General features: G+C 42.0%; 1 protein-coding gene across 1 annotated transcript; it reads right to left on the reverse strand.

Annotated features, from left to right (window-relative positions):
• Positions 1-2,600: 2,600 nt before the first annotated feature.
• On the reverse strand, positions 2,601-3,212 carry LOC117368397 (olfactory receptor 10A2-like). Its single transcript, XM_033962009.1, has one exon. The coding sequence runs from the start codon at positions 3,210-3,212 to the stop codon at positions 2,601-2,603; it is 612 nt and encodes a 203-aa protein (XP_033817900.1).
• Positions 3,213-18,993: the final 15,781 nt, after the last annotated feature.

Genomic DNA, 18,993 nt, shown 5'->3' on the forward strand with positions numbered 1-18,993 from the left:
CACCTCACTGGGTAGGCCAGCTATGCTATAAACTTTATAAAACACATTATTATATTTTCTTATAGCACATATTTTAACTGAACTCTCTGACATCCTCAGCCTTTCCATTCACAAAAATAGAAGGAAGAAAAGTTCCCATTTCCTGCTGTCTCATGTCCCCGGCCTATACAATATTTTTTTTCTGCAGACCCTTCAAAAGTCTGACCAAATCCTCGTTTCACTTGCATTATAAAGTACTGAGGATGCCATCTCTCCCCAATCCCAGGTCCTAAAGTCTAAGACAGTAGCGCAAACTAATGCTGCCAGATTCAGGAAAAAAAATTTTGATTCAATTCAGCCTATTGAATTAGTTTTTCAATTCGATTTTCCTGCCCAGTTGGGTGATTTTTTTCAAAACTCCTGGGGTTTTATAGCTTTTTCACCCCCTTTGGCTTCTCCTAATCACACTGGCGCTGTGGTGTAAATAAAATAAAGAAACAAAAAGGACTTTTCCTCTCTCTGTTAAATCCTAGCTCACGTTTGCAGTCCAACACCAGCTCTGGCAGGATACACATTTCAAATCTGACATATTATAATCACAAAACAGAAAATAAAATTAATTTTTCTACCTTTTGTTGTCTGGTTATATTTCAAATCTTGTTGGTCCAAGGCTCTGGTTTTCTTCTGATAACTTGGGGTCTCCTTCTTTCTTCTTTCTGCATGCTAACCATCCATCTGCCAACTCTGTCCTCCCTTTCCATTTCCCTTCCCTCCCCAGGAAGTCTGGTATCTTTCCTTTTTTTCATCTCCCTCCACAGATCCACCTTTTCTTAACTACCCTTTTATCCGGCATCTCTCCCTCCTTCCCCACCACCCGAGTCCATCATCTCTCCCTTTCTTTTCCCAATTACCCTCCTATCCAGTATCTCTATCCCTCCTCCACACCATCCCTTGTGTCCAATTTCTCTCCCTTTCTGTTCCTTCCCTCCCTAAATCCCATGGTTCATCATCTCTCTCCCTCTCCTCTATTTTCAGACCCATTATTTCTTCCTCCCCCCCAAAGTTTGGCATATGCACGTCTCTTTGAACACCCCCTTCCCTCCGTGTACTTCTAAACCAGGGTCCCCCCAAAGGCCTGTCCCCCCTTAAAGGTCTGCCTGTCCCCACTTGAAGGCCTGCACCCCCCTTGAAGGCCTGTCCCACCTCCTTGAAGGCCTGTCCCCCCCCCTTGTAGGCCTGTCCCCCCCTTGAAGGCCTGCCTGCCTGTCCCCCCTTGAAGGCCTGTCCCCCCTTTGAAGGTCTGCACCCCACCCGAAGGCCTGCAACCCCCCGAAGGCCTGTCCCCCCCCCTTGAAGGCCTGTCCCCCCCTTGTAGGCCTGTCCCCCCCTTGTAGGCCTGTCCCCCCCTTGAAGGCCTGTCCCACCCCCTTGTAGGCCTGTCCCCCCCTTGTAGGCCTGTCCCCCCCCTTGAAGGCCTGTCCCTCCCCCTTGAAGGTCTGCACACACCCCCAAAGGCCTGTCCCCCCCTTGAAGGCCTGTCCCCCCTTGAAGGCCTTCCTGCCTGTCTTTCACCCCCCCTCCTCCTTGAAAGCCTGCCTGCCTGCCCGCCCGCCCCACCCCGAAGGACCGCTCGCCCCCTGGCCTCCCCGCACCACTATGAAGCAGCACTACCTATGCTCCCGGCCTTGCTGTTCAGTCCCCCCCCCACCCCCGAAGGACCGCTCGCCCCACTGACCTTCCTGCACCACCTATGAAGCAGCCGCAGCAGGATCCCGACGTCAGCGATCTCTGCGCTGCTTAGGCGCTGCTTCCTGCGCCGCGTTCCCACCCCTCCTCTGACGTCAGAGGAGGGGCGGGACCGCGGCGCAGGAAGCAGCGCCCAAGCAGCTCAGGTATCGCTGAAGTCGCGATCCTGCTGTGGGCTGCTTCACAGGTGGTGCAGGAAGGTCAGTGGGGCGAGCGGTCCTTCGGGGGTGGTGGTGGGGGGGAATGAACGGCAAGGCCGGGAACACCCCCTCATGGCTGGCACCCGGGGCGGACCGCCCCTCCCGCCCCCCCCTTAGTACGCCACTGCCCAGGACAGGTTTAAAAACAATTGACTGGAGAGTTTGGGAATTTGAGTATCAATAAATGTAGTAAATAGCAGTAAAACCAATTGCCCATTGTAGGCAAAGTGAGCTGTATAGCCAGATGATTATATAACTGTCTTCACAAGCAACGAAGAGAGGCAACGGAGATGTTAAAATCAACTGATGGTCACGTGTCCTTTAATGAAATGAAAACATCTAAAAAGTACATATCAAGTAAAGTCCCAACTAGGATCCAAGTTTCGGTGACAAGCGTCGCCTTCCTGACTTTCCAGATGTTTTTCTGGTTTATTTTTGTTTTCATGTTTTCATTTCATTAAAGGACGTGTGACCATCAGTTGATTTTTGACATCTCCATTGCCTCTCTTCGTTGTTTGTTTTATTGTGGTTCGAGGCTTGGTTCCTTCTTTCCCCCTATATAACTGACTTCATCATAAGCAACATTTACCATAATATGGAAATATAAGAGAAGCATAAACCTAGTATCACAATTACCATGCTAGATCAGTGAATTTTATTGGTCTGTAGAAGAGGTCAGGATTGAAATGTCTGCATTTCCTGGGAAAACTTATTTTGTGCTATCATTCTCCTCAATGCCCCCTTAACTTCCTTGTTCCTCAGGCTGTAGATGAGGGGATTCATCATGGGAGTTAGAACTGTATATATCACTGCTACCACTTTCACTTCTTCATCCACTGTATTCTTGGAGTAGGGGCGCATATAACTATAGATTCCACTGAGATAGAATAATGTTACTACCAATAGGTGTGAGGTACAGGTGGAAAAAGACTTACGCCGTCCATCTGCTGAACGAATCTTCAAGATGGCATCAACAATACAACCATATGAAGCCACAATGAGCAGAAATGGGATCATGCCACAGAATACCACAACCACCACAAATATGATCTCATGGATGGATATGTCAGAGCAAGAAAGCTTCAATAAAGGTGTGAAGTCACAGAAGAAGTGGTCAATTTTATTGGGGCCACAGAAATCTAAAGTAGAGATGGAAGAAGCCTCCACAATTAAATTCACTAAGCCAGCAAACCAACATCCAACCAGCAGCTTGGCACGAGTCTTTCTGTCCATTATCAGTGTATAGTTCAGAGGATAACAGATGGCAACATAACGATCATAGGCCATTGCGGCTAAAAGGTAACATTCCACCACAATGAAGAACTGAAAGCAACATAACTGCATCATGCAGCCCAAGAAAGAAATGGACTTCCTGTATGACAGGAAGTTGTCTAGCATCTTAGGAACAGTGATAGAGGAACAAGTCAGATCTATGAAGGAGAGGTTGGCTAAAAAGAAGTACATGGGATTGTGGAGGCGGGAGTCTCTGGTTACGAGAGTGAGGATGAGCAAGTTCCCAATAAGTGTGATAAGGTAGATGATGAGGAATATGAAGAAGAATAAAATCTGCTGTTCTTGGGCTTTGGCCAAACCCATGATGAGGATTTCAGTGACACCAGAATGATTCCTCAGTCCATAAGATCTCTGTGAAAAGGCAAGCAATCAGCAAAGTTTGTTGAAGGTCACAAATACCACATCAGGCTCAATTTTCATATGGAATGGTCACTGTTGAAAGTTAAGCAAGGCCCTGGTTCCTAAGGGGCTCATTTAAAATAAAGATAGACATCCAAAAAACAGTATAAACTGCACTTGGACTAGTCCAAACGTCCAAGTAGGCATTTTCAAAACTGGACTTTCCAGATGTCTTTCTGGTTGTTTTGTCTCTTGTGCATCTAAATCTTAAAGGGGCATGTTAGAGGCATGTTTTAGTTGTGCTTAGGACTTGGATGTTCTGCAGGGATAATCAAACTTTTAACAAAATGTCCAGGGCACCATTGAGGCGTTTGGGGATAGACCTCTTTTAAAAATTAAGGATCAAAAAGGTACCCAAACTGACCAGATGACCACTGGAGGGTTTAAGGCATGACCCCCCTTTACTCCCCGACCCCATAACACCACCCAAATATGTGAAAAAATAGCACTTTCTAGCCTGTCTTACTGATTCACATGGCTAATATACATCTTCACAGCAGAGCAGAGGGGCACTCTAAGGGTTACTGCAGTGAATGCAACATTAAAAGTCCCAGGTCAGATAACACTATAACTTGATTATATTGTATAGCGAACCTTCCAAAACCTACTGTACCTATATAAAGATGACACCTGGAGGCATAACAGCTATTGTTGTGGTGAACAGGTGGGTACAGTAAGTTTTAAAAGACTCATTTTTTATGTGACATTCACTACCGTGCCTCTTAGAGTGCCCCTCTACTGTGTTCAACTGTCTGTGAACAGTTTGTTAAGAATGCTGGCTGCTTAGACTCTGAAAAGCTTGCTCTTGTGCATTTTTCGTGTGGACATCTTTATATTTGAGAATGACCAAAAAAGATAGATGCACTAAGGGCCAAACTGTCTAGGCAAGTCATTTTCAAACAAAAGACAGACATCTTGCAGTTTTGAAAACGAACAATTTCTCTACTAGATTTCTGGATGTCTTTCTCAAAAAGTCCAAACCCAGACTTAGATGGCCTATTGAAAATGCCCCCCTCCAAATATATACAGATACCATGTTTCCCCCCCCCAAATAAGATACTGTCTTATATTAATTTTGGGCCCAAAAAACCCACTAGGTTTTATTTTCGGGGAAACTATGCCCAATCACATACCCACAGCATCTTTCTATCCCCCATGCCACACAGCCAAATCCCCACCAACCCTTCCAGCTCTCCCTCCCCACGCCGACCGCAAGACCGACATACCGTTACCTTCTTCCAAATGGCAGCGTCGCAGCAGCAATCTAAACGGGTTGCTTTGGGCCTTCTACTGCCGGGGCATTGTTTTGCCTTGTTGCTGATGACATCATGAGCGATGCAGCAGAGAAATGCCCCGGCGGGAGAAGGTACGAAGCAGCGCGTTTAGATTGCTGCTGTGACGCTACCATTTGGAAGAAGGTAATGGCATGTCAGTCTCGCGGTCGGCATGGGGAGGGAGATATGGAAGGGTCGGCAGAGGGAGGGTGTGCGGGGGGGGGGAAGTGCTGCTGCTTCCGAATCCAGCGCTTCAACTAGGGCTTATTTTTGGGGTAGGGCTTATATTAAGACCTACCCCGAAAATCATGCTAGGTCTTATTTTCAGGGAAACATGGTATTCACTTGCACCCTCTGTTTATGGAACACTGTTGAATATATTCCCCACCTTTTGATATGCCTCCTTGCAAATACATGCTATGTATGTTGTGCAAGCAATTTGTAGAATCATTTGTAGAATCATTTGTAGTGCTTAGATTTAGACATTAAGGGGTCCTTTTACAAAGGCGCGGTAGCGGTTTAATATGCAGAATACCGCGCGTTAAACCGCCTGCTGCGCTAGTACCTAACGCCTCCATTGACGAGGCATTAGGATTTTAGGCTGCCGTGGGGGTTAGCGCGTGATGAAATGTCCGTCGCGCTAACCCCCATAGTGCGCCTTGATAAAAGGAGCCCTAAGATGATAGAATGAGGGGGTTAAAGCATAACCCCTTTAATTTATTCTTTATTAACAGATGAAAAATTCATATTGAAAGCACTCAGATACACTTTAACATTTTTGACATGGCCTCTCCCTCACGGTATGAGCAGTTCCACTTAGAGAAAATTACTAAATTACATATTAACACTTTGGTCCCCTTTTATCAAACTGCGTAAGGGTTTTTCATATCGCAGACTGCTGTGGTAAAAGCTTTAACACTCATAAGGCTCCTTTTACTAAGCTGTGCTAGAGGTTTTAGCCGTACTTAGCGCTAAATTGCCCTGCGCGTTAGACGCTAACGCCAGCATGGAGCTGGCGTTAGTTCTAGCCACGTAGCGTGGGTTTAGCGCGTGCGGCAATTCTGCGCGCGCTAAAAATGCTATCGAATCTTAGTAAAAGGAGCCCATGGAATTCCTATGAGCGTGGAAGCTTTTACTGCAGTGGTCTGTGATTTTTTTTAAAAAACCCTTACACAGCTTGATAAAAGGGGGCCTTTATGCTTTTTATCTTGAAATTATCCTCTAACAATCCTCCATCAAACGAATTAATTATTTCCTCAAAGAGCTTTGTTCTTGCCATGTTAACATTCATTTATTGTACTTTTATATACTAAATCAATAAAAATTTTTGAACTAAAAAAAAAAAGAGCTTTGTTCTTGTTGCTTGTCATAAACAGAAAATACATCTCAAATATGCCTTTCTTTAATTTTTAAGCAGATTTTTAATAATGTGCCTGTGAATTTATTATTATTTCAGTAAATATTTAGCTGGCAATAGAAAGCTTTTTACTAACTGCTCCCTACTGCTGGCCAAACTAGACCTGGATATTCAATACTGTGCAATGTCCAAGCATTGAATATGTGGGTAAGTGGCGATAGCCAGAAGTTATGTAGTTACAGTTATGCAGTTAGATTTAAAACAAACCGGAGAAAATATTTCTTCACATAATGTGTAATTAAACTCTAGAATACGTTGCTGGGGAATGTGGTGAAATCAGTTAGCTTAGCGGGGTTTAAAAAAGGTTTGGCTAATTTCCGAAAAGAGAAGTCCATAGGCCATTTTTGAGTTGGCTTGGGGAAATCCACTGCTTATTCCTAGGATAAGTAGCATAAAATCTGTTTTTCTACTTGGGATCTAGTTAGGTACATAGGACCTGGGTTGACTACTGTGGGAAACAGGATGCTGGACTTGATGGACCTTCGATCTGTCCCAGTATGGCATTTCTTATGTTCTTATTCATTGCCCTACTCTACTACTACTGATTATTTCTATAGTGCTACTAGACATATGTACTGCCTTACATCAAAACATAGAAGAGACAGTCCCTGCTCAAAAGAGCTTGTAATCTAGTCAAGATAGACAAACTGGACAAGAAGGTGCATCAATACACTGTGCTCAGGTGGGGGAATTACAGAGAGAATCATAAGACAAATATTGGGGCTTGCAAAGTTGGTTGGAGTTTGGAATGGAAAGCATCTTCAAAATAGTGGGCTTTGAGTCTGGGCAAAAGTTAGGACTGCTATTTATGTGGTTCTTACATGCTTGGGTTGCTGTCCCCTCTTTTACTATGTCTCAGTAGAGGTTTCTACCATAGCCTGGGGTGCTAAATGTTGCGACACTGCTCTGATGCTCATAGGAATTCTATGAGTGTTGGAACAGAATTGGAGCATTTAGTGCTCTGGGCTGTGGTAGAAACCTCTACTGTGGCTTAGTAAAAAAGGCAGGGAGGGGGGAGGAGAGGGGTATGTGGGTATACAAGGGGATGCTGAAAAGTTACCAGTGACAGGATGCAACTTTGAGTGCAAACAAAACAACTGAATATGTAATACAGTACTCCCCCGAAATTCACGGGGGTTCCGTTCTAGGAACCCCCGCAAATTTTGAAAAACCGCAAATACAGTTAAAAGGCAGGAGAGGGCAGATGGGGCACCGGCGGATGCAAAATCACTCGCGGTATGCGCCGACCGCCTCTTCCTGTTACTAAAGTCAGGCTACACCAATCAGGAGCTGCTTTGACACGCAGCTCCTGATTGGTGTAGCCTGAATTTAGTACAGGAAGAAGCGGTCGGAGAATACCACGAATTAGTGAGTTCGCAATTCAAACCGCAAATTCGCGGGGGAACACTGTAATTGCACCCCTTATAAAGCACAATTGTAATAAAAGAAAAGGACCTCAGAGACCTTTTTTAAACTACTGCACCAATTAATGGAGAAACAAGTAGTTGGTCATGTCTCAATCACTGGTCCAAAACCTCCTAGTTATTTATGAATTTGTGAATTAAACTCAAAATTAAATGGTGCCTTGTGAACAAACTCAAATTCAAAAGCACTTATCTTGACTGGACGCCACTACATCATCAGCTTCTATGTTTTTAGGATGGGGGGAGCTTGAAGGAAGATATTAAGGTGCATCAAGCAGTATAGATACCTAAAGGAAATCATATCTAATAATCTCAAGGTTGAAACCTAGTGTGACAAGACAATAGTCAGAGCTAGAGGAATGCTAGGGTATACAGAGAGAGATTATTACTAGTAGAAAAAAGGGTTGCAAATTTATCTGTACAATGGAGTATTGTGACCACTTCTGGGTGCCCGAGTCATTACATCAGGCTCAGTCTCTTGCAGTATTCAAATCCAAGCTAAAATCCTACTTTTTGGAGGCTGCTTTCAACTCCTAACTCCCACTCATCATAAAATTACCTATGTCCATCCTTTCATTCTCTCTGCAAGAAACTCCCCAACTCCTATATGTCCTGTCTATCTGTCCAATTAGATTGTAAGCTCTTCTGAGCAGGGACTGCCTATTACATATTGATTGTACAGTGCTGTGTAAGCTTTTCAGTACTACAGAAATGATAAATAGTAGTAGTAGTAGACAGTAGATAGAACAGAGGTAGTCCAGAAAAAAAGCTACCAAAATCAGGTAGAGTCTGTACTAGAAACCCTGGGATGAGAAAATTAAATGAAGAGACAAGGAGAAAGACATTCTAATATCTCAAAGACAAAGATTTCAAAAGAAACAAGCTTTTAAAGGAAATTCTAGAATAAGAAGCTCCTCAAAGACTGAGTTCTAGACTCAGAAGGAAGATAAGAAAATACTTCTCCATCAAGAGGTAGTGAGCAAAAGAATAACTGAATTCGAAGGCGGCCTGGGTCGGCACAGAGGAACTTTAGTTGAGAAAAATGTGAACACAAAGCTAATGATCAAATGACATCTCCAGTATAGACATAGAAAGGAAACTGGACAAAATTCATAGACTTTAGCATCTGGGGAGTGTGTGGTGCAGTGGTTGGAGCTACATCCCCAGCACCCTGGGGTTGTGGGTTCAAATCCTGCACTGCTCCTTGTGACCCTGAGCAAGTCACTTAGTGCCCCAGGTACATTAGATAGATAGTGAGCCCACCAGGACAGATAGGGAAAATGCTTGAGTACCTGAATAATTAGTAATCTACATAGAATTGTAGGATATGCAGAATATAAATCAATCAATCCATTTGTCTCATATTCTCTGTTTCTAGGCTTTATTACCTTACCCAAGTTCACACAAAAATTAAAGTTGAGCCAGATATTAGAGCTGAGGAATAAGGAGATGGACACATTTGAAATACAGAAAGTAGATCTTAAATAATAAAATGCCACAAAATTCTCACCTCATACTGATTGATCAGTTTGGAAATCTTACTGTAATGGAAAGGAAGGAGATTAGACTTCAGGAAACATAAACAAGTGGAGGGATATAGGTTAATGGAGAAGGTAGAGGACAAGAATCTTTCAGCCTAGGCAGTACTGTCAAAATGACTATTCTACTACTATTCAATATCTTCTTGGCCCCCTTACTTACATTATGTCAATCAATAGGCTTTACCCCATTTGCATATGCCAATGATCTCCAGTTATTTCACCCTTTGGAAACAAATGACCTAAGTGCAATTATGGACATCAACCAGAAAATGGAAAAAAATAAGTTACTGGCTCCAAACAAATATGTTAACGCTCAATATCTCAAAATCATCAACAATATGATTCCCATGCAAAGAAGGATTGCATCTACAATCACCCGTGAGTCTCAACTCCACACCTTTGCGCATAGTATCATCTATAAAGCTCCTGGGAGTTATCCTAGACAGTAAACTAAATCAGTACTGTTGTTCAAAAATGCTTTTATAGGCTTCGAATAATACGTTCTCTTTCCAAAGTCCTTGAGTCCTCTGCATTGAACATATTAGTACATTCCCTGGTGATCTCATGTTTAGATTACTGCAACTCACTATATAAAGGCATCACGCAGAAAGAAAACAGACGCTTGCAAGTTATACAAAACAAGGCAATAAAACTTATTGGAATTGCAAAAAAATTTGACCATGTCATACCTCTTCTGATAAAAGCTCACTGGCTCCCTATTCCACACAGAATAACCTATAAAATTATACTTTTACCATTCAAAACACTCCGTAACAACCAGCCAGAATTCTTAAACAATTTTCTAATTCCCTACACCCCAGCTAGAACACTGAGATCACAATCACAAAATCTTTTAACAGTTCCATCTCTCCATATTATTAGCATTACACAAACAACAACTTCTCCATAACAGTCCCATCTCTTTGGAACTCATTACCCCCGGAACTACGGGATGAACCCATGCTAGATCATTTCAAAGGAAAACTAAAAACGTTTCTTTTTACAGATGCATTCAATCTCTAATGCACTTACCTTATGAAACATTATCTTCATTTCTGCTTTGGTTATCAGATGGGATCTCCCTTCCTTTTGTATTTCCCCTATATGGCTCTTTCCTATTTTATAATGTAATTCTTTACCTTAATCCTACCGTTCCAGTAAGTCCTGCATGTTTTAATGTATGTTACCATATTTAACTATTTTTGTTATGTACAAACTGCTTAGACTGATAGGCAGTATACAAATTTTTATTCAACTTGAAACTTGAAAATGATGCACAAAGATTTACTATTAAACCTATTTACCTCCAGGGCTATTACCTTCCTCTGACTGCATACACTAAAAACTATCTACTGTATGTGCTGGAAGTTGGAAAAGGAAAGAGTGGATGTAAGAGTCCCATCTGTCGCTATTAGTGTCAAAAGAGTGTACCCCACCCGATATGACTTCACAATCAAGGGTGTATGGAAAAGGATTTGTAAGGAAGGCATGGATAGACATTTTAAAAAACGACATCTAAGTCCGATTTGGATGTTTCCAGCAAAACATCCAAAGTCAGAAGCACAAAAATGGCCATTTTCGAAAGTCCAACCACTAGACATTCAAAAATGTTTCTTTGTAAATTGTCTACTTGGCAGTCCTGGCTTTTCTCAAAAAATGTAAGTCTCCCTCCAACTTAGGAATCAAGGAAACTTTTATATCTTGGCATCCCAAGTCCTCTAAATTTTTCTTCACACTTCTACCTCTGTAGTAGTTCCTTCCTATTTCTCCTACTGTAAACCGTGTCGAGCTCTACAAACGTGGAGATGATGCGGTATACAAACCTAAGGATTAGATTAGATTAGATATAATATAATTCAAAATGCTTTTGTATTCCTTTGGTGATAAATATCTGTGTAGCAATAAGCCCTTTAGGTGATGCTGGCTTTTGATTCCCTGCACCAATAAGCTTCAGCTAGTTTAAAAAGATTAGGTTTTCGTTTTAATTTACTGCAGAGAGAAAACAGATCAGGATGATAGTATGTTATATGTTCTATATTAAAAAACAACAACATTGTACAAAGAAGTACAATGACTTACTGTAGATGGCCTGTCATGCTCCATAAGCACATTTCACCTGAGCCTGTTCCAATAAGAATGAATAGATATCTCGGAGTGTTATAAAAAGTCACAAAGCCTTCACATTTTCTGCAGATATTCCAGGGGGAGGAACTCTGGGTCTCCCTGAAGCAGATAACAACTTGCACTAAATCATCTCTGGAGATCTGAGTTTTAACATTACATGTTTTCTTCTCTCCGATATAATAATTCTCCCCTCACGGCTAGGGCTGAATTGTGTACACTACAGTGTTTGAGGACAAGCAGACTGCTTTCTGTACAAGAGGTGAATACCGATAACTGTTGTATTCATGCAGAAATGAGGGTCTAAACTAATGATTCATAATATTTAGTTTGCAAATATTCTCATATTCTTTCAAAGTGCTGAAAATTTCCTATTGGTCAATTCAGAGGCTCTTCATTTACTACTACTACTTATCACTTATATACACTTCTCCCTCCGTATTCGCTGTGATAGGGGATTAACAGAACCGCAAATACAGAAAATCCGTGAATAACTTTTTCATATGTTATATGCTGTTTTCTATTAAAAACTATTGTGAATATAGTGAAACCGCGAATAATATGGTGGGAGACTTGGCCTGTTCCTGAAGGAGAGGCAAAACACAGTGAAGAAAGTGCTGGGAATCAGCGATTTCTCTATGCAAGCTGATGTAATTTGTGGGGAGGAGCCAGCAAGTTAAAAACCGTGAATAATTGAATCCGCAAATGCTGAAAGTCCTTGGCATTCGGTATGAAATGTCCATACACACAAACAACTTTCATATGGGTGAAGTATAGATGTTATAAAGCACAGAGGACAGAGCAGAACTGGTCAAAATATCACACCAATCTGACTTATTGTTATCTTGTACTACACAAACACTTTAATTCCACTGTGTATATGGTGCTCAAAATTGCACATACAACCTTAGGCATGCACCAAATTTACACATGCAATTTAATTGATAAATGAGCCAATTAGCACCAATAATTAAGCAAGAATAAACTATTGAATAATAATATTAATAATAATTTATTTATTGTATACCGCTATACCAAAAGTTCGAAGCGGTTCACAACAAAGGGTAACTTACAGCCAATATTTAAAATACAAGATAAACAATTAATATCTGATACAAGATAAAAACAATCAGTAAAAAAGGATAAATCAGGTAAAAATCAATAAAAGTTAAGACAATAGCTCAATTAGCAAGTAAAAGCTTTTAAGAATCATAATAGATTTGATAATAACATGCCTAAGAGGAAAAACATATCAAACAGGCGTGTTTTTAGTGATTTTCTAAAGTCAAGATAGGGGCTAATTAGTATTAATTAAAGTTTACAGGCACAAATTTAGGTGCAGGGATCCACGCATAAATTTTAAGTGCAGATCTGAAAAGGGGTGTGTGGTCATGGGTGGATTTCCAAGCCGTGCAAATTTGGGGTCTGTGCCTAATTTAGGCACGGGAATTTACACTAGATTCCAGTTGGTGTATATTCTCATGTCTGTAACTGGGCACAGATCCCAGTGCCAAATGCTATTCTCTAAATGGCACCCAACTCTTTTTTTTTTTTTATATCTTTATTCATTTTTAATACTTTCATTAAGTGAATACAAGAAAAATACATTTTACACTTTATACATCTGAGTGCCAGTTATAGAATAGCGATTAGTGTTAATCTCTTATCAGTGCCGAAAGTTGGGTGCCATTGCAAAATTGGGCCCATAGAGGGAAATTCTGAAAGGGCCTCCTAAAATTAGGCACCAGCAGGTTCCTAGATCACACCTGCCAGTACCTAACTTAGGCCCTATTTTACCAAGCCACGGTAAAAGGTTTCTACTGTGGCCCAGATGCTTAGTCCCTCCGGCCGTCACGCCCAGCTCCACAGAATGGTGGGCCTTCCCCATCCCAGTGCTTCCTGGGATGCACTGCGGAGGGCCCTAAGTCTCTGATTGGCCCAGGCACCCAAGGCTCCTCCTATAGGAGAGGCCTTGGGCGCCTGGGTCAGCAAAAATCTTAGGCCTCCCCCAGTGCATTCTGGGATGCACTGGGAGTGGCCTAAGACTCTTATTGGCCAGATCCCTTAGGCCACCCCCCATGGGAGGGACCTTAGGTACCTGGGCCAATCAGGGCCTTAGGTCTCTCTCTGTTGCATCCCAGGATGCACTGGGAAGGGGAAGGTATGCCGGCCAGAGGGAGTAAGCATCCCTCTGGCTGGGCTACAAGAAAAAGGCACAAGAGGATCCAGGTGGGATGGGAGATGTTGGGGTGGGGACAAGTTTTCAGGGAGGGTTCTATCAGGATGGAGTGGGCATCCCTGGTGGTGATCATCGGGGGGATTCCAGCAGGAAGGACTGGGCATTCCTCCTGCTGTTGATCTTTGGGAGGGTGGTTCTGGCAGGAGGGATTGAGCATCCCTCCTGCCATTGATCTCCTCTGGAACCCTTTTTAAAAATCGGTGTTATTTATAAGGCCAAAAAATTTTACCACGTAACTCCTCTTCTGATAAAAGCCCATTGGCTTCCAATCCATCACTGCGTCATTTATAAAACTTTATTATTGACTTTTAAAACAAGAAACACTGGACAGCCAGAATTCATTAATACATTTTTGATACCATACACTACATCGCGTTTTCTCCTTTCCTCGGAGCAAAATTTATTAGCAATCAAAACCTTGAACCATATTAACACTAGAAGAAACACTATCTTTTCAATAGTTGCCCCACCCTCTGGAATTCAGCACCAAATGCTCTAAGAGAGATAACTAATCTTGAGAAATTTAAATCTTTTTTAAGACATTCCTTTTCAAAGATGCCTTTCATGTATAAATGTCCTTTTAAGAGTCCGCTTTTATTGGACTTACTTGTTTTTAACCTCTCCCTTTTATTTATACCTTTATACCTTACTTTTCTTTAATCATTGTAGTTCTCCCCTTTTTTCCTCTCGTACCCATTTGTCCGGTCGAGTATGTTATTTTTTTTTGTCTAATCATGTATGTTTATTTTGTTAAAGTTATGTTAATTTGTATTATCTGTTTTTACCCTATTTTAAAATGTATAACCATCTTGAAATAAATTGATATGGTCGTATATCAAATTTTTAATAAACATGAAATTTGTGACAGGTTATAGATTACTAACAACAGATCAGCAATTTCATGTTTGAGTTCTTTCAGTACCTTGGGATGTATACCATCTGGTCCGGGAGATATATCATTCTTTAACTTGTCAATTTGGCTTAGTATGTCTTCCATGTTAAGCACTCATATTAAAGATGCTTTAGATTGAAATAAGGGTATTGTCAAAGAAAATAATATCTTTTAATGTTTAGGTACTGCTTTAATTTATCCCCTGACAAAACCGATAAGGGTGAAACGGAGGCCCCGTCGGGTTTCAACTGCAATGCTGTTGATCACACTTAACAAGATAAGTGCTGTTTGAAAATTGATTTCTTCTATATATATTTAAAACATTTGAAAAAATTACAAATATTTATGAAGTTTGAGCCATTGATTGAGATTTCGACTTGCCAGTATCTCTAGCATCTCGCTGCCTGAATTCAAGGTCTCCGAGGCTTGTCTTCATATATTCAAAATTTAGGTGGTGGTTGAAATCGCACAAACAATAGATACATGCACTATTAATCACCAGGAGCTCCCTTCAAAACCTATAGATCCCAAAAGAAGAGCTACCCACATAGTAGTATAGTTGTGCAGTATGGGTAGCTCTTCTTTTGGGGTCTGAAGGGAGCTCCTGGGGTGCTTAATAGGGCATGTATCTATTGTTTGTGTGATTTTTCATGTCCTCTCCTTGTTTTTGTGGGTAATTGAAATTGAAATCACCCATTATTATACTGTTGCCCTATTTGTCAGCTTTTTCTAATCTCTGAAAACATTTCTTCATCTGTCTGCTCATTCTGTCCTGGGGACAGTAGTATAACCCTACCCGTATCCCTTCTCACATGGAATTTCTATGGATTGCACATTGCAGACGATACAAAGTTATTCAGAGTAGTGAAGATAAAGAAGGATTGTGAAGACCTGCAACGTGACATAAACACGCTCGAGAAATTGGCTGTGACAAGGCAAATGAGGTTTAACGTGGATAAGTGTAAGGTGATGTATGTTGGTAACACATCTTATACACGAATACAGGATGTTATGTGCAGTACTCGGAGAGACCCCCCAGGAAAGAGACTTGGGAGTACTGGTAGACAAGCCAATGAAGCCTTATGCGCAATGCGTGGCGGTGTTGAAAAGGGTGAACAGAATGCTAGGAATGATTAAGAAGGGGATCACAAACAGATTGGAGAAGGTTATCATGCCGCTGCCATAGTATGCCCCCACCTGGAATACTGCATCCAGCACTGGTCGCCATACATGAAGGACACAGTACTACTCGAAAGGGTCCAGAGAAGAGCGACTGTATTACTTTTAAAATTTTATATGGTATCTTCATCCCTCTTGTCCCTTTATTATGGAATGCTTATAGATTCTCCTATGCAAGAGGCACCCAACAATTCAAACTCTCCCTTCCTCCAGTGAAAGGAATCAAAGGAGTCAAGAATTTCAGTCAATCCTTGGTTTTCAAATTTTCTCAACTATGGAACAAACTTCCTCTTATTTTAAGGGGTCCTGGTCCTTTTCAACTTTTTCATAAATCTTTAAAAACTATTTTATTTGCCAAACACTTCGGAAACCAGTCATATTAATATTTTCTGATTGTTACTTTTTTCAGTATTTTTTTTTTTAATTACTGTTAACTGAGTCGAGCTCCTTTCTGGCTGAAGACCTGGTATACAAAGCTAAGTTTTAGTTTAGTTTAAGGGGCTGGAGTAGTTGCCAAACAGTAAAAGAGTAGAGAAACTGGGCCTCTTCTCCCTTGAAAAGAGGAGATTGAGAGGGGACATGATCAAAACATTCAAGATAATGAAGAGAATAGACTTAGTAGATAAAGACAGGTTGTTCACCCTCTCCAAGGTAGAGAGAACGAGAGGGTACTCTCTAAAGTTAACAGGGGATAGATTCCATACAAACGTAAGGGAAGTTCTTCTTCACCCAGAGTGGTAGAGAACTGGAACGCTCTTCCAGAGGCTCTTATAAGGGAAAAACACCCTCTGGGGATTCAAGACAAAGTTAAACAAGTTCCTGCTGAACCAGAACATATGCAGGTAAGGCTAGACTCAGTTAGGGCACTGGTATTTGACCTAAGGGCCTCTGCGGAAGCATACTGCTGGGTACGATGGACCACTGGTCTGACCCAACAGCGGCAATTCTTATGCTCTTATGTTGTGTCATGCAGAATGTTTGTTTTGTTTGATTCAATTCCCTCTTTAACATATTTCACAACCCCCCTCCAATTTGATCTACTCTATCGTTGTGATACCCAAGTAACACAGTGTCCTATTGATTGTCCTCTTTCTACCAGGTCTCTGAGATGCCTATTATATCTACCTCAACATTAAATGCTATATACTCTAACTCTCCTACTTTATTTTTTAGACTTTTAGAATTTGTATAGACACATCAAATTATGTTTTTTTTCTCCTTGTATCTACAGGGTGCTGAGAAGATGACAGGAATAACTTCACATCTTTACTATACTTCCCTCATAAGCATTTTTGGCTTTCTTTCACCATTTTTGAAACCTCTCTGTTGGGATTCCCTAACTGTTCTGATTCAGCAGTATCCCTCAAGAATACTTTATATTGGAACCATCTGCTACTGAGTGACTCTCGGCTTCCCCCCATCTTAGTTTACAAGCTGCTCTAGTTCCTTTATAAATGTTAGTGCCAGCAGCCTGGTTCCATTCCAGTTAAGGTGGAGTCCATCCTTTCAGAATAGGCTCCCTCTTTCCCAAAAGGTAGCCCAGTTCCTAACAAATCTAAATCCCTCAACCTTGCACCACACATTGAGACTTCAGAGTTCTGCCTGCCTCTTGGGTCCTGCGTATGGAACGGGAAGCATGCCTGAAAATGCTACCATGGAGGATCTGGATTTCAGATTTCTACATAAGAGCCTGAATTTGGCTTCCAGAACCTCCCTCCCACATTTTTCTATGTCATTATTACCTACATGTACCAGATATACCCACATGTAACTACACGTACCCAGATGTACCTACATGTACATGTACCCACTCCTCCTCAGATGTACCCACTCCTCCCCAGTAATGTGTAAGGTCTGCCACCTTCGCACCGGGCAGGCAAATGATCAGGCACTCCTCATGCCCACCAGCCACCCAGATATCTACATGCCTAATGATTGAATCTCCCACTTCAACAGCTGTCCTAACTCCTCTCTTCTGGGCTGAAGCCCCTGGAGATAGATCCTCGGTGCAAGAGCATATTGCAACTGCATCTCCTGGTGGGCAAGTCCTGGCTATAGGATCATTTCCCGCATCACCAGGGTTATGTTCTCCTTTTAGGAGACCTCACTCCTCCAAGGCAGCACAGGGGCTGCCAGACTGGAAGTGGGACTTCTCTACAATGTCCCTGTAGGTCTCCTCTATGTACGTCCCTGTCTCCCTCAGCTCCTCCAAGCCTGCAACTCTAGCCTCAAGGGAATGGACTCATTCTCTGAGAGCCAGGAGCTCTTTGCAATGAGCACACACATAATTTCTTGCCAACTAGGAAATAATCATGGTGCTTAGATGTCCAAGCCGACCGAAAAATAAGAGCTACTGAATTAATTTTAATTTTAATTTAGATGACATTTAAAATCTGTTTCTATCAGTAGTAATTTGAGATGGGCTACAGAAAAAGAAAGGTACTACATATAAACATTTAGAATTTTCCTAATTAATATACATTCATTCATACAATCACTGGAACAATCTAATACTATGGACACCAATGCTATTAGTAAACATAGGGACTAGATTTATTTGTTCCTTCTTTCATATCAATGTTTTAAGTATCAGCATATCATTTAGAGGGGCATTTTCAATAGGACGTTTAAGTCCGACTTTGGATATTTGGAGAAAAACATCCAAAAATCAGGTAGAGAAAATGTACATTTTCAAACCCACATCTATCTTTTTTTTGAAAAAGGCCCAGCTAGATGTTTTGTCCATCCAAACATCTAATATTTTTTGCCATTATATATAATATAATAAAGCGCGCATGCGCACTCCCACCTGCGTGCTCCCTTTTTCCGTGAGCTGTAGGGACCCCCAGGAAGGAGTGCGAATGCACGCGGTGGAGTGGAGCCTGTCGGCCATGGCGGCTCTTGCCGTCTGAAGGATAAAGCCAAGTAAGTTGCAGTATATAGTACTCCCTCACTCCCTTCCTGTAAGTTTGCCGCCGCCGCTGCCATCCTTCCCCAGAACCCACGCTCGAAAAACGGCCGATCACCCACTGCGCATGGGAGCACCGCCCCAACCGGCTCCTCCAGGCCGACGACGCGCACAGGCCTAAGTCGGCCAGCCAAAGCAAAGAATCCGACGCTGCAAAAACAGCCGATCCCGAAAGTAGCCCTGCATGCCGCTCCACCTCCGATAGCCCCGAGCACCTCCCATGGCGCCCGATGTACAAAATTGGCCCCGGAGGGAATAGAGAGCTGGCTAGGTCTTTGGTGCACACTGCTGACAAGAACGAGCGTGCTGAGGCTGAACAGG

The sequence above is a fragment of the Geotrypetes seraphini genome, chromosome 1 (genome assembly GCF_902459505.1).
Source record: "Geotrypetes seraphini chromosome 1, aGeoSer1.1, whole genome shotgun sequence".
Lineage (NCBI taxonomy): Eukaryota > Metazoa > Chordata > Amphibia > Gymnophiona > Dermophiidae > Geotrypetes > Geotrypetes seraphini.

Excerpts from the sequence above, each read along its gene's own strand:
- LOC117368397 (XM_033962009.1), bottom strand. The coding sequence starts at position 3,212 with ATGGCCTATGATCGTTATGTTGCCATCTGTTATCCTCTGAACTATACA.